The 15,625-nt window shown below is 40.0% G+C and overlaps 1 protein-coding gene across 5 annotated transcripts in view; it reads left to right on the top strand.

Moving 5' to 3' along the window:
- ATP2B3 (ATPase plasma membrane Ca2+ transporting 3) overlaps window positions 1–15,625 on the top strand; it is a 255,538-nt gene that overhangs the window by 113,305 nt on the left and 126,608 nt on the right. For 3 of the 5 annotated variants that reach the window (XM_033921090.1, XM_033921115.1, XM_033921107.1), the window contains exons 6-7: window positions 2,932–2,973; window positions 14,929–15,093. In XM_033921090.1, the coding sequence (XP_033776981.1) occupies window positions 2,932–2,973; window positions 14,929–15,093 (207 nt within the window). The remainder of the gene's footprint in view (window positions 1–2,931; window positions 2,974–14,928; window positions 15,094–15,625) is intronic. The other 2 variants (XM_033921099.1, XM_033921125.1) reach the window with 1 other exon arrangement.

The raw sequence follows: 15,625 nt of genomic DNA, 5'->3' as shown, positions 1-15,625 counted from the left end.
AGGAGATACTGGATGGAAGGAGAGAAAGGGCACACCTGATGCTGTTTGGAAGTGGGGGAGAGACGAGAGGTTGCCGACACAGGATGGTAGACAGACAAGAGGAAGATATGGATGGAAGGGGAGAGAGAGGAGGTCAGATGCTGTATAGAAGTGGGGAAGACAGATTCTGGATAGAGCAGGAGAGAGAGGGCAGATGGTAAGGAGGTGGGGAGGAAGACAGAAAGGAGAGAGATGATGGAAGAGGAGAAACAAAAGGGGAGATGCTGGAAAACAAAGACTGGTACCAACACAACTGAAAAAAGTAAATAGACAGACAACACAGGTAGAAAAAAGAATTTTAGTTTTAGTTTAAGATAAAGTAGTGTGGTAGCTGTGTTAATAAACAATAGGTAAAAATATGTAGAAAATGGAAATAAGGTGTTATCTTTTGATTGAATTAATCTTAATATCTTTTTGACTAACTTTAAAGACCAAAACCTCCTTCCTCAAGTCAGGACTGGATACCATAATAGCAGTATACTGTCCTGATCTGAAGAAGGAGGTTTTGACTTCCGAAAGCTAATTGAAAAATACATTTAATCCAATAAAATGGTATTATTTTCTATTTTTGGTTTTATTTGCATTTGGTTAGACTATATCAGTTTTTCTCTGGCGTTGTACTGTATGAAGAGTCTGGCTTCTTGGGAGTTCAGCTTAATTTTTATTTATATTTTTATATTGTGATTAATTATTCTAAACTTGGTGAAGATCTGTGTTCAGCATGTTCGAAAGAGACATGGTTTTCTGTTGCATGCTTGACCTGTTTTAATCTGGTTTATTTAGTTTTCCAATAGGTTTATTGATGTTCTGGTGGTCACTGCAGTGTTTTTGGTAGTTTTTTTCCTAAGTAGGTGTAATGTAATGTAATTTATTTCTTATATACCGCTACATCCGTTAGGTTCTAAGCGGTTTACAGAAAATATACATTAAGATTAGAAATAAGAAAGGTACTTGAAAAATTCCCTTACTGTCCCGAAGGCTCACAATCTAACTAAAGTACCTGGAGGGTAATAGAGAAGTGAAAAGTAGAGTTAGAGGAAAAATAAAAATAAAATAAACATTTTAACAAGACAGCATTGATCTAAATACTTTGAAAGGTAGAAGAGAGAAGAGAAAGGAATAGAAGCAGAAGGGGGAGCCGTTGAACAGTAGAATTCTGGAGAAATTTAAATGATAGAAATAGAACAAAACAAAGACAAAAGGCAAAACAATAGATAAGATTAAAGATAAATCATAAGCTGGAAAGAAAAATAAAATAAAACTTTGTCTTCAATCCACGGTTTCAGCGTCAGTGATAAAGTGGAGCAAGTAAGTTTAGGAGGAGCGATTGACGTTTCCAGAAAGGGCTTCTTCAGGGAAGAGACTTGGCAGACAGTCCCAGGATGCCTATGTCTCCTCCCCTGCGATGTTCTCCCATCCATGCATTCCCTCCCAGACACACTGCCCGTGCCCCAGCTGCTCCAAGGAGGCTGCCCCAGATGAGGCCCACGGTGAATGCAGGATTCTCTCCTCTGCGGGAAAGCCGCCCGGAGCCGACAGTCGATCTTCTTAGCGGATTGCATGGGGGGAAGAGTTCACACTCTTGGTAGGATCGGGTCTGTGTGCTCTCGGTGGTTGTGGCTGGTCTCGTTGCTGCTTAGGTGTAAAAGCAGTTGATCTCCACTGCTGCTGATATTTATAGGTGCTTCTGTGATTTATAGAAGTTATTACTATTATGGTATGTCCATTTGCTGTGTAGGACCTGAGTGACATTTATAGTGTTTTGTATTACTTAAGTTCATTCTACACCTGGTATTGGATTTTGGATTTGGATTTAGGTCGTATCTTTCTCAGTAATGGCTCAAGGCACGTTACATTCAAATACAATAGGTATTTTTCATGTCTCTGAAGGCCTTATTTTTAAGTTTTGTATCTGAGGCAATGGAGGGTTAAGTGACTTGTCCAAGATCCCAAGATCTCAAGCAACATAGTGGATTTGAGCCCTGGCTTCCCTAGATCTTAGCTGGCTGCTGTAACAATGTTTGGTAATAGCAAACTGAAGGCTAATGGAGCTAAAGCCTGGTGGCCCCAGGCTAGGGCAACCTATCAAAATCATTGCTAGGTAAATTATTTTATGGTTGTAGTGCAGTTTGACATATTGCAATAATAGGGGAAATCAGAATGGATAGAGGGGGATTAAAACTTTTTTATACCATTGTATTCCTATTTGTTACTTTTTAATAATGTTTTAATACATATATGAGTATATATATATTTTATGTACAGACCAAACCAACTGCTGCTCAGAACACATCATGACTTGCACATCTGCTTTCTGGTTCGAGGGAACATTGCAGCCATAGAGTCTGAAAACTCATGTACTATAACCGCTTTAGAGTATTGTTGTGTTATGCATTGTAGGTTTTTATCAGTAATAAGGCTACACAAGAGGAGCTTTAATTAATAACTGCAATGAACACATTCTTCACGAAATGTTAGGCAAGTTATTTACACAAAACTGAACCAGGGCTTGAAGATAAGGGTGGGAATTGTTTCATTCTTCCCTGTCTTTCTCCCTTCTCTATCTTCCCAGTGTTCATTCCATCCCCTCCCTTCCTTCCATCGCAGCCTCCTGAAAGCAGGTAAGTGCTGTGGCCCAGGTTTAAAACTCTGAGTCTAGATGATAAATAAGAAACCTGAGCCCTGTCTTCCCTTTCCATGATTTTGTGGCTGCGGTGGTCGCACCCATCCTCTCTTCCACCCTACCTCGTTCCTTTTCAGCACTGCTGTTGCTTGGGTCTTCTCTGTGCCTCACCCACTATGGTGTGTTTACTTACATATGTATGTTCTGTCTACACATCACGTTCTGTGTGTTTTCACGTGCTGTGTTTGTCGTCCCTCTTTTTGTTGTAGGAAAGCAGCTGGATGGGGCAGTGGAGAATAATCAGAACAAAGGTAAATGTTCAATGTGTAGCGAAAACCTTGACTTCTCAACCCCTACCCATTCCAGCATCTGTAATCAGATCGCCTCTGGGTTTTCCCTGGAAGAGCCTAAAAGCTAATCAAAGTAAGGTCTGGCCAGACATGGGCGAGGTGACCTGCAATGAGCAAGAGGTGCTAGAAGAAATTGTGTCTGTCATTCATTTCAGGAGTCAATCTAAATCTGAGCCACTTCTCAGCTACTGGGCCAGGATGGTGCTAGGAGCACTGTTCCCTCTGCCAGTGTGCTAACCCCCCTGCCTTAGAGAGTAAGAGTGGAGACAGATGCAGAAGCAGAAATCTCTCAACCAATTGTGTCCTAAGGAAGGCCTCTGCCACAATAGGACGCCTGTTATTACAGTGATGATAGAGAATGTCTTGTGTTGTTAGAACTCTACAACTTGGGGCAGGTGCCAAGTTAAAGCCATGGATCCCTCTCCTGCTGTTATGGACCTTAGACTGGAGTATGGGGCAGGATCCTTGAGCTAACGCCTTGCCACTGTTTGGTAGTGGATCCCAACTGCTAAAATTAGTTCTCTAATATTATTTATTGAAACAGAGAATTCTAATTTTCAGCAAAATCGTTTTCCATTTTTCCTGATAGTCACACAATGAAAGTCTAAAACATTGCAAACTGATTAGGGCATGGATCGGGACATATTTAGGGTTTTTAGTTTTAGGTTTCAAGTGATAAACACTAATAAAGTGCCCCAATGCAAAAAAAAATTAAAATAAGTGTTTAGGCCCTGATTCTATAAATGGCGCCTACCAGAAGGCAAAACAAAGAAAAACTGCAGACAAACGTACAAGGATGCAGGCTATATTTATTATACTAAAAAGTTTTGAGTGCGGTAAATATCACCGCCTTTGAACAATCCACAGGACCCAACACGGCCCGTGTTTCAGTTAACACGCCTTCATCAGGGGTCCCAGGTTGACAAGGTATCAAATAAAACTGCAAAGAGAAAAACTGCAAAAAATAAACATGAGCCTGTACGAGTCAAAAATGATTGCCAAACGACGGTCTCTGTGTAAACTGCTCCATTTTTCTAGGCACCTCCCAATTTGGGCGCTTTTTATAGAATCAGGCCCTTATTGGATAAACCTCTGGAAAACAGCACTTCTAGTCCTTTCATCCCTCCCTCAGTTTTTTATATTTATTTATTTATAACTTTTCAAATTACATACCAAGTATTCACTTGTACAGAAAGTGGGTTAGTCAAGATATCACATTACAACTTAACATTTTTCATAACAAAGAAAAAGGTGTTTGGCTAACTCAACTCAAGTCCACAAGCTAGGATTCCAAGATTACATTAAAGTGAGCAAAAGAAAATATAAATCTATATAGCACGATAGACTACAGATAGAGCTGAGATAAGGAGCGCCTTATAAAAACTATAGAGCACTTGTTTTTCCTTCATCCAGTCGAGACAAGGCCAAAAAAGCAGTTAACTGTTGAGTTTCAAAGAAAACATATTTCACTGAGCGGTGGCTTATAATACACTTGCAAGGGTGTCTCAAGTAAAATGTCGCCCCTAATGAAATGACCCCTTGTCTCAAAAGAAGAAATTCTTGACGGCACTTTTGAGTTTCTCTTGAAAGATCAATTTATCTTGTATCTTTCACCCAGTTTCTGTGCCTCTTCTGCACTGAGGATTCATAAGTGATTACACCACAATAGCAATGGTACCTGTGGCATAAAACCACTGATGAAAACTGATTTATTGTGCCCTCAAATTATAATTATAACTTATAATTAGCTGGAAAATAAACACCTAAATCTACAATTTATAAAATCTGAGAATAGGAGACCTAGACATAGATCAGTTACAGAAAGAAAACAGTCACTTTATAGATGACTGTCCTAAAAGGTCAATTGATCTGTTCATCTGTCCTGTTGCTCTGATATATCCTGGCTGCCAGTTGTAGGGATTTAACAATCATCTGTAGGATATTGCTTCTTAAAGAAGTCAGTTTTTCTTGTCTTCCTCTGTAGTTCCTTTTCATCCCAGTATGGTCACTTTGTAAATTCTCATACACTCATTAGCTCTCCCTACCTAATCTTCCCTCTAAGCCCTGCAAACCAGTGAGGCTGTTGCCCAGAACATCCAGCCACTAAGGCTTCCAGGGCTGTACTGGAAGCTATCTCTACCTGAATCAACTTGCTTGATTTCCACAGCGTTATAACCTGCTTATATTAGCCTAGTTACCCTTAGCCTGCAGTGTTTCTCACTGAAGCTTTCTCGGTCCACACCATTTTATTCTCTTATCATTGTCTGAACAGTACTGGCCATTATCAGCTAAATTGCACTGGCCCGGTTTGTGTCTGGGAAGTTTGGCCTGCTAGTACCAACCTGGCTAGCCCATCGCCTGCTGTGTTAATTGATCTACTTAGTCTCTCAACTGTGCTCACACCATCACCTTCCTCTTCTATGTAAGGTTGATGTTGTAGACTTGATGTCATTTTGGAATCCCTTTTCTGAACTATCTCTAACCTCACAGAGAGCAATTTTCAAAGGCATTTGCACTTGTAGAACATGGAGATGGGCTTTTGAAAACCCAAACATTTTTGTTTGTTGAGGTTCCAATATCGCTTACAGGATTTTTCATTATTTTAATTTTGGGGCAATGCTACAAATAGTGTGCTCTCTTAGCAAAGAGCATACACTCGTTTTAATAATACTAATAATAACTTTATTTTTGTATACTGCAATACCACAAACAGTTCAGAGCGGTTCACAGAAGAAGAGACTGTATACAGATAGCGATGTTACATAAAACTTTCAAAATTACATTAGCATGGTAAGATTAATCAAATATGTCTGGAAGAGGAATAAAAGAACATCCAGGTTGAGGTGAAGTCAGAGAAATTTATCGAAGAGGTAAGTTTTGATTGACTTCCTGAAAGTTTGATAAGAGAGTGCGTTTGAAATAAAGTTGGTTAGACATTTATTCCATTTGTCTGCTTGAAATGATAATCTTCTATCAAGGAATCTAATTCTAATAATTCACACAAACCTGAATAGTTCATGCATGCATGCATGCCCTGTTGAAAAATTGTGTGTGCATATGTGCAGTGGTGAATTATAGTGCACCCTCTGCAAAGAGCACACAGTATTCATGGTACTGGGACTTGGACAAATTTTTGATTGAAAATATGGTATAAAGATAGACATAGTGGCGGTCTGGACAATCAAACGCATGGAAGTACAGATAGAAGATTTTTGAAAAAAGAATATTTGGATGTACTTTTCGAGAATAGACATTTTGCCACTGCTGACTTTGGACTTAGACATTTCTTTTGATTATGCCCCTCTACGTATTCAATGCACGAACTGTCTTTATTCAAAACCTTTACAAATTGTTTCATCAGGTCTAGCTTTATATGTAGTGGTGCCAGTATGATTCTATCCCGTGCTACCAAAGGTTCTTTGATTACATATTTTTCCTCCAACCACCAAATATTCCCTCAGAGGCCAATCTTTTTTTGCCCAATATTCATGTTTGGCTCTACTAGCTCAAATGCATAAAAAGCAAGGATACTTTGTGTATCCACCATATCTAAGAAACTAGAGCTGATGTGGTCTATCCAATGCAATTTTCTGAATTAGCGATCGAGAAACAGGTAAAAAAATCCAAGGCACCAAGAAAAAATGGGGGGGTTGTTGGCTTGTGTAATCCATGCAATTACCCTAGCTGGCACTATGGTCATCGTTATCTAGATAATTGCCTTTGAATATTGGGTCAATGTTCTTATAAAAGTGCAGCCTCCAGAAATGAACACAGTACTCAAGATGGGACTTACAAATCACCCAAACAGAGGCAGTATTATGTGTTAATAAACAGAAATAAAATAAAATCTAAAAAGAAGATAAGATGACACTTTTTTATTAGACTAACAATACCACTTTTGACTAGCTTTCAAAAGCAATACCTTCTTTGAAAGCTCCGATCCTAGTACAGGTTCATTGAGCACTCCACTATTATTCTTTCTCTATTGAGAGAACTGACCATTTAGCTCTACTCACTCCTTCTGGCATGTCCAGTCTGTTACAGATTTCGGTATCATCATTTTCTTTATCAATGTTACTAAAAAAGTTATTAAAAAGAATCTGCTGTGTTATTGAGTTCTGGAGAATCCCACTGGTCACCTTGCCTTCAATAGAGTTTGTTTGCAGTCACTTTCTACCTTCCAGGACTCAAATACAAGAGGCCACTGAAATGTTCTCAGTCCAACCAAGAAGAGAACGATGTGAAGCCATAAAACTTTAAAGTTATTCCATACTTTTCATTTCAATGATATGAAATGAAACAAAAAGTGTCATGAACAGTGTGGAATAACTTGTAAGTTTCATAGCTCCACATCATTCTTTTCTTGGTTGGGCTGAGAACTTTTCAGTTGCCCCTTGTAAATCCTTGCTCAATGTGTAGCTCTCTCATGCTTCCAGTACCTTGCAGTGATGTCAAAAGCCTTTAAGACACGCAGATAAACACTGGCTGATAAGGTATCAAATAAATATTCTCAGGTTGTGGCTAAAAGTTAACAGGCTTTATCGCCCGATAACTGCCAATATTCATTGCTGACCAGCCAAGTTTAGCACCAAATCAGGTCACACAAACAACATTCCTTTCTTTGGCCGCTATAAACTTAACTGACCAGTGTTGAATATTGATTTATCCAGTTTATGCCAACCAAAAATAAACCGAATATTCAATGCCGGTCACCAGAAATGGCTCAGTATTGAATATCCGCAGTCAGCATTGACTGCAGGAGTTAGCCGGCCTGCCTCCTATGGTTTGAAAATATCAGCTGGATAGCGTATACTGCAGTTCCCACCAGCCTTTTGTTATTTCATTAAAGAGCTAAATACAGCTGATTTGTTTGGTAAGATCTTCCTTTTGTGAAATTGTGCTGTCTGATGTTTTCCTGTTCTCTGTCGCCCCCTCCCCCTCAAATGCTGGCCACTGCATGGGAAAAAAAAATCAGTGTATTCAATGGCAGTATTCAGATAATGGCTGCTGCCGCAGAATATCCAGGCTCTATGCGTAGAGTGGCTCTCCAAGTAACAAATCCAGATAGGTTTAGGATAGCTTTGGGCCGCCCTTAGTTATGCATATAATTTTCTGGGTAGATGGGCTGAAAATCACTGCTATCTGAAGAACTCTGGTCTCAGCCCATAGACTGCCTGGTATTGTCCAAAAAGTACCAAGGTGATTATCCAGCAAATGCCACTGAATATCTTTACAGAGTTCCTGAATATCTGATTCTGCGTGACTTATCCTTTTAAACATTGACTCCCTACTTATTCATTTGTTAGACTAACAGATTTGAAGATGCTTGCCTCCTCCCTGTCTCCTCTTTTGTGTAGTAAGACCACACCCTCTCCTTTCCAAGTTTCAAGTTCAAGTTTATCGGTTTTTAATATACCGACCATCAACGAATATCTGGACGGTTTACAATAAAATTTAAAAAGAGATAAAAGTAAGATAAAATGTTAAGCATTTAAAAATGATTAGGTGAACATAAATAACATCGACTGGACAAACTTGAAAGTGAGGGTAAAAAGGAAGGGAGGGGAAAGTTACATATTGGAGAAGAAATGGAGAAAGTGGGAAAGGGGAAAAAACATATAGGGTGGGTCGCTTTATTAAAGCGGTTGGTTGTTTTGGAAAAGGAAAAGAGAAAGAGAATAAGGAGAGAAGAAAAAAAAAAAAGGGGAGAGTTAAAAGTAAGTCTAAACATAGCCAAAAGCATCACGAAATAAAAAAGTCTTTAGGCTTATCTTAAATTTATCTAAATGTTGTTCATCACGGAGTTGCTGTGGTAAAAAGTTCCATAATGGTGGGGCAAATTTACTGCGAAATTTGTTTTCCGGGTGTAGTAAAAGTCTTTTATGGAGGGAATAAAGAGAAGTTTTTGATCAGTTGACCTTAGAGTGCGTGGGGAACATTGAGGAATGAGAAGTTTGTCAAGAAATAAGGGTTGGTGAAAGAGTTTTATTTTGAAGGAGAGTAGTATGATTTTATAGGTGATACGGTGAGTAACGGGGAGTCAATGTGCCTCTTTGAGAAGAGGGGTAACATGCTCAAATTTGCCTATTTTGTGAATGAGTTTTATTGCTGTGTTTTGTATTAATTGTAGGCGTCGGATTTCTTTTTGGGGGAGACCGTTGAGAAGAGAGTTGCAATAATCTAAGTGAGAAATGACTAAGGAGTGAATTAAGATATTGATTGAATCGGTCTCTAAAATTGAGAGTAGTGACCGAATAATGCGAAGTTTGAAGAAACAAATTTTTGCAACTGAACTGATATGGTCATGGTAAGTGAGGTCTTTATCAATGATGACGCCTAATAGTTTTATTTTTGTTTCCATTTGTATTGGGATGGAATTGATAGAAAGTTTTCCCAATAAGGGAGCACAGATTTTAGTTGGAATTAGGATGGCACGAGATTTATCGATATTAAGGGAGAGTTTATTTGAGAAAAGCCAATCATATATAGTGTCTAATTTATCGTTTATGTCTTTTATGTCTGAGATGTTTGAGGTGTTGACTGGGTGAAGGAGTTGTATATCATCAGCATAGGCAAAAATTGTAAATCCAATAGATTGTGCTAAAGTAAGTAGAGGAGACAGGAAGATATTAAATAGTAGTGGGGAGAGAATCGAACCTTGTGGGACACCGTATGTTAGAGATATAGGTTGCGAAGTTTCGTTCTTTACATGGACTTTAAAGCTGCGTTCATTAAAGTAAGATGTAAACCAAGAAAGAGCTGGGCCTGTGATACCACAGTCTTTGAGTCTATTAATAAGAAGAGAGTGGTCGATAGTGTCAAAGGCTGCGGAAAGGTCAAGAGAAATGAGAATAACAGATTTTTGATGGTCGTGGTAGTAATGTATAGTTGAGATAAGGCCTAACAGAGACAATTCTGTTGAATGTGAAGCGCGAAAGCCAGTTTGGCATGGATGTAAGGCATGGATTTTTTCAATGAATTCTGTAAGTTGGGTATGAATAATTTTTTCCGTTAGTTTAGAGATTAGAGGTAGATTGGCTATAGGGTGGTAATTTTTGGGCAAAGAAGGATCTAAATTATGTTGTTTGAGTTTTGGGAAGACAAGAGCTGTTTTCCAAGCGGTAGGTACTAGACTGTCGGAGAGAGACTTGGATATCATTTCCCAAATGTATGGGCCAAAAAAAGAGAAGAATTTTTTAAGGAGCGAAGGGGGAATACTTTCCAAAAGATTGTTGGAAGTGTTTAAAGATTGAAAAATGAGGAGAAGATTTGCTAGTGAGGGCATTTTAAAGTTTGAGAAAGAGCTGAATGATATATGAGTAGAATCATTGGGAATGTGAATGTGAGCAGAGGAAGCAGGAGGTGTTGCCCCTCTTGAAAGAGTGGAATAGAACCACAGGGGGGTGCAGTCACCGCATTCTAAATAATACTGCTACTGCTACTACTATTTATCATTTCTATAGCGCTGAAAGGCGTATGCAGCGCTGTACATTTAACATACAATAGACAGTCCCTGCTCAGGAGAGCTAACAATCTAATTAGACAGGACATCTCAGGGTTGGGGAGATTATAGTAGAGGAAATGATACAGTGGGTATAAGTATCTGACTACAGTGAGTGGGAGTTAAGAGTTGAAAGCAGTTTCAAAAAAGTAGGCTTTTAGCTTAGACTTGAACACTGCTAGGGATGGAGCATGACGTATTGATTCAGTCAGCCTGTTCCAGGCATACGGTACTGCAAGAAAGAAGGGACGAAGTCTGGAGTTGGCAGTGGAAGAGAAGGGTACAGATAGGAGGGGCTTGCCTGATGAACGGAGCTCACGGGGGAGGGCATAGGGGGAGATAAGTGAAGAGAGATATTGGGGGGCTTCAGAGTGAATGCACTTGTAAGTCAGCAAGAGGAGTTTGAACTGTATTTGGAAATGGATGGGGAGCCAATGAAGTGACTTGAGGAGAGGGGTAATGTGAGAATAGCAGCTCTAATGAAATATGAGTTGTGCAGCAGAATTTTGAACGGATTGAAGAGGTGAGAAATGATTAGTGGGAGGCCTGAGAAAAGTACATTGCAGTAGTCTAAGCGCGAGGTGATAAGAGTGTGGATAAGGGTTTTGGCAGTGTATTCAGAGAGGAGAGAACAGATTTTGGTTATATTATAGAGGAGGAAGCGACAAGTTTTGGCAGTTTATTGGATCTGAGCAAAGAAGGAGAGAGAGGAGTCTATGATCACCCCAAGGTTGCGAGCTGATTAGACAGAGGGGAGAGTAGTGTTATCCACAGAAATAGAGAACGGTGAGATAGGCGAGGTAAGTTTAGGTAGAAAGATAAGGAGTTCAGTTTAGGAGTTCAGTTATAGCCATATTCAGTTTGAGATGGCAGTGAGACATCCAAGCGGCAATGTCAGACAAGCATGCTGAGATTGAGGCCTGAACTCCTGTAGAGATATCTGGTGTGGAGAGGTAGATCTGGGAGTCATCAGCATAGAGGTGATATTGAAACCCATGACAGGAGATTAGTGTACCAAGAGAGTGGGTATTTATGGAAAAGAGGAGAGGGCCCAGAACAGAGCCTTGGGGTACGTCAATAGACAGTGGGATGTCAGTGAAAGAGGATCCACCATAATATATGCTGAAAGTACGATGATAGAGATAGGAAGAAAACCAGGAGAGAACAGAACCCTGGAATCCCAGTGAGGACAACATGTTGAGAAGGAGGTGGTGATCAACAGTGTCGAAGGCAGCAGACAGATCGAGTAGAATGAGGATAGAGTCCATTGGATTTGGCCAGGAATAGGTCGTTAGAGACTTTAGCAAGGGCAGTTTTTGTAGAGTGGAAAGGATGAAAGCCCGATTGAAGTGGGTCAAGAATATTATGAGAAGATAGGAAATCCAGGCAATGGTGGTGAACAGCACTTTCAAGTAGTTTGGATAGGAAGGTGAGGAGGGAGATAGGGCGGTAGTTGGAGGGGGATGTAGGGGTCTAGTGAGGGCTTTTTGAGGAGGCGTGTAACTACAGCATGTTTGAAGACATTAGGAACTATAGCAGTGAAGAGCGAAAGGTTGAGGATGTGACAGATGGAGCAATTACAGTGGGAGCGATGGATCCAAGTAGGCGGGTAGGAATCGGATCAGAGGAACAGTTGGTGGGTTTGGAGGAAGAGAGGGTTGTAGGGGTTGTTGAAGGGAGGTTGACAGAGTGGACAGTTGGAAGGGATGGTGGGTGAGGTGACATTGTTGAGAATTTAAGGTGGATCATGTGAATCTCGTCAAGAAAGAACTCTGCCATCGTCTGGGGGGAGAGTGATGAGGGGATAGGAGGTGGGTGCACTTTGAGTAGAGAGTTAAGTGTGGCAAAGAGACGGCGAGAGTTGGCACTAAGAGAGTTAGTTAAATGGTTGTAGTAGTCTGCAAGTGTGCGGGATTTAAGCCAAAGATGTTCAGCAGCTCAGGCACAGGAGCACAGGTAACGGATTTAGGGGGTCAACCAGAGATGGGGTTTGGCACATCTTACAGGATTGGAAATGGGAGGGGCAAGGGAATCGATAGAAGATGAGAGAATGGAGTTATTGGAGAGGACAGCTTCATTAGTAGACTTGTTTGACATAGTAGTAGAAAGGAGAGATGAGACAGTGGTAGAGAGCGTCTCAGGGTCAATAACTTCCTTAATGTATGTGTAGGGATTGGTCAGGGTTGGGGAGGAGGGTGATGAGTTGTGAAGGTTAACAGCTGATGGTCAGAGATGGTAAGATTTGAGGTGCAGAATTCGGTGATAGAGCAGTTGGAGGAGAGGACAAGGTCAAAGCAGTGGCCTTTCTGGTGAATAGGGGCGGTGCAGCACAGCTGGAGATCATATGAGGACATTAGAGCAAGAAACCTGGATGTATAGGAGTCAGAAGAGTAATCGGCATGGATATTGAAGTCGCCAAGGATAAGGGAGGGAGATGAGGGTTCAAGAAAGAAGGAGAGCCAGGAGTCAAACTCAGTGAGGAAGGAGGAGAAGGATTTATCAGGGGGTCGGTAAATAACTTCTACTCTGAGAGACAGGGGGGCGAATAGATGGATGGAGTGAACTTCAAAGGAAGGAGAACAGTGAGACTGAGGCAAGGGGTTGATATTTACAAGATGGTGAGAGTAAGAGTCCAACACCGCCTCCATGACCATGTGGGCAAGGTGTATGTGAGAAAAGGTACCCTCCATGATGTAGGGCAGCAGCTGAGGCAGCGTCTTCAGGGCAGATCCAGGTTTCAGTTAGTGCTAGCAGATAGAGCTTTCTAGAGATAAAGAGGTCGTGGATGAAGGTAAGTTTGTTGGAGACGAAGCAAGCATTCCACAGGGCACTTGCCCCTCCCTGTCTCCTCTTTTGTGTAGCAAGACCACACCCTCTCTTTTTCAGACCTTTGGACTCTGTTGCCCCTCTTGAAGGAGTGGAATAGAACCACAGGGGATGCTGTCACCGCATTTTAATAATACTAAATGGTCAAAGCAGAGGTTATATATCAGTTAATGAGTTACCACAAGAATTTTAGTGTGTCCTTTAAAACCTGTACTTTGCAATAATGTAAACATTCTTCAAATTTATGCAAGAAAAACACTGAAGGTGACATGAGGTGCTCAGTCTCTATTTATGGAGATTTGAAACATATGTGTTTCAGCCAAATGGCCTGCTTCTGGAGTCTAAATACATAATCAACATAAAAATATTTTAAAACATTAATATTATGCAACATTCATATCTAAAAAATTGTGATTTATCATAAATATACAAGAATTAAAAAATATAAATGAAAGTAAAATTAAATATAAAATTAATTGTAAATGCAACACATAAAAATTGCTTTTCACAGACGCCTTTGGAAACATCCAACTAGTAATCAGGATATTGCAAAATGAGTAACATAAATATTCTGTGCAGTACAAATGCACAATTTTGAAATCCCTTTGCTTAGTATATAATCCCCATGTATTAGTTAAGATATAAAATCTTAAAGTATATGATGATGTATGTAAAATATGAACATAATGAAATGTAAAAGTTATAGAATTTTTTATTTACTTTTACTTTCACTTATATTTTTTATTTTTTAATTCTAGTATATTCATGATTTAATCAAGTGATAAATCACAGTTTTATAAGATATGAATGTTATATAATAACGTTTTTGTGTTCATTATGTATTTAGATTCCTGAAGCAGGCCATTTGGCCAAAACATGTAAGTTTTGAGTCTCCATAGATACAATAAAGAGATTGAGCACCTTAAGTCACTTTCACTGTTTTTCTTGCCTTTCTACCTGGGAGGGTAGCATCTCCTGTTCTCTTGTGGCTAAATATTTATGGCCATCTAACGGTAGAGTTACTGTCAAATATATTTTTCCACAAAGAGAGAATGAGGAAGAATCTTCTTGGAAAATAAGCCATTCATCTGTATAGTTGAAGGTGTCTGAAAATTTGCTGGTCATCTAACTGTTGCCAGTAGATGGGCAAATGTTTAAACACTGTAATGAAAGCAGACAATAAAGACTGTCCAGCTCCAGAGAAAACTGAATTCTTCACAAGCTGGGCATCATTTATTGGACCAAAAGAAGACTGTTGTACATGAACTTCTGAGATCATAAAAATCCCCCTTTTTTAAATGGTCTTTAGTACATTAAAGAAGTCATTCATACAAGTGGTTATCAAAAGTTACAGGGATATTTTTAGAAGCACATTAAGGAAAGTTAACTCTTCTTGTGTTAGACGTGTGTGTGATTTTGTTAAGTAATGATTGTCTTGGCGATGACCCCTTTATTCTCCTTCCTATCTTTTGGGGTTGAATACCTCTTTTCTAAAGAAGGGAGGGGAGGGGGTTTCTTGACATGTTCTCTTCTTGGATTTTGATTACATGGGGATTTTCTTTTTCATTCTTTTTGTCCTCTCTGAGCAGCTAAAAAGCAGGATGGGGCAGTGGCCATGGAGATGCAGCCACTAAAGAGTGCAGAAGGAGGAGAGGTAGAAGAGCGGGAGAAGAAGAGAGCCAGCGTCCCCAAGAAGGAAAAATCAGTCCTGCAGGGGAAATTGACCAAGCTGGCAGTGCAGATTGGGAAAGCAGGTAAATATGATACAGGAGGGAGAATTGGTGTTCCTCCTCCCCACCTGAAACAATGTGAACTCCCCCCCAAGTATCCCTTCTCCACTTCCACAGCAAACTCAGATGTGACCGAAAGAATCATAACTAAGGGTAGGCAAGAAAGGCAGCTACCCAAGGCACAGTGCCCCTTGGGTATGGAACAATGACTTGAATGCAAATGGGAGCTGACAATAAATGAAAACCCAGGAAGAGTGCAGTTTTCCTCCTAAAATATGGGTTGAGAAGAAAAGGAGAGAGAGATAAAAGCACCAGAGTGGAAGAGACAGGAGTAAAGCTCAAGGCAGGATGTAAATATGCTCGTCTAAGCCTAGAGGTCAGACTTTGGACCGCTGTCAGCTCTACTCATTCACTCAGGAAAGAAAACAATCCGAAGTTGCCCAGAAATAGCTAAAAAGAAAAAATTAAAAAATTTAAATTGAATCAGGTTGGGCAGACTGGATGGACCATTCGAGTCTTTATCTGCCATCATCTACTATGTTACTATGAAGATAAT

Source organism: Geotrypetes seraphini, chromosome 1, assembly GCF_902459505.1.
Source record: "Geotrypetes seraphini chromosome 1, aGeoSer1.1, whole genome shotgun sequence".
In the NCBI taxonomy this organism is placed as follows: Eukaryota; Metazoa; Chordata; class Amphibia; order Gymnophiona; family Dermophiidae; genus Geotrypetes; species Geotrypetes seraphini.
This window is presented reverse-complemented; position numbering and strand designations above follow the sequence as displayed.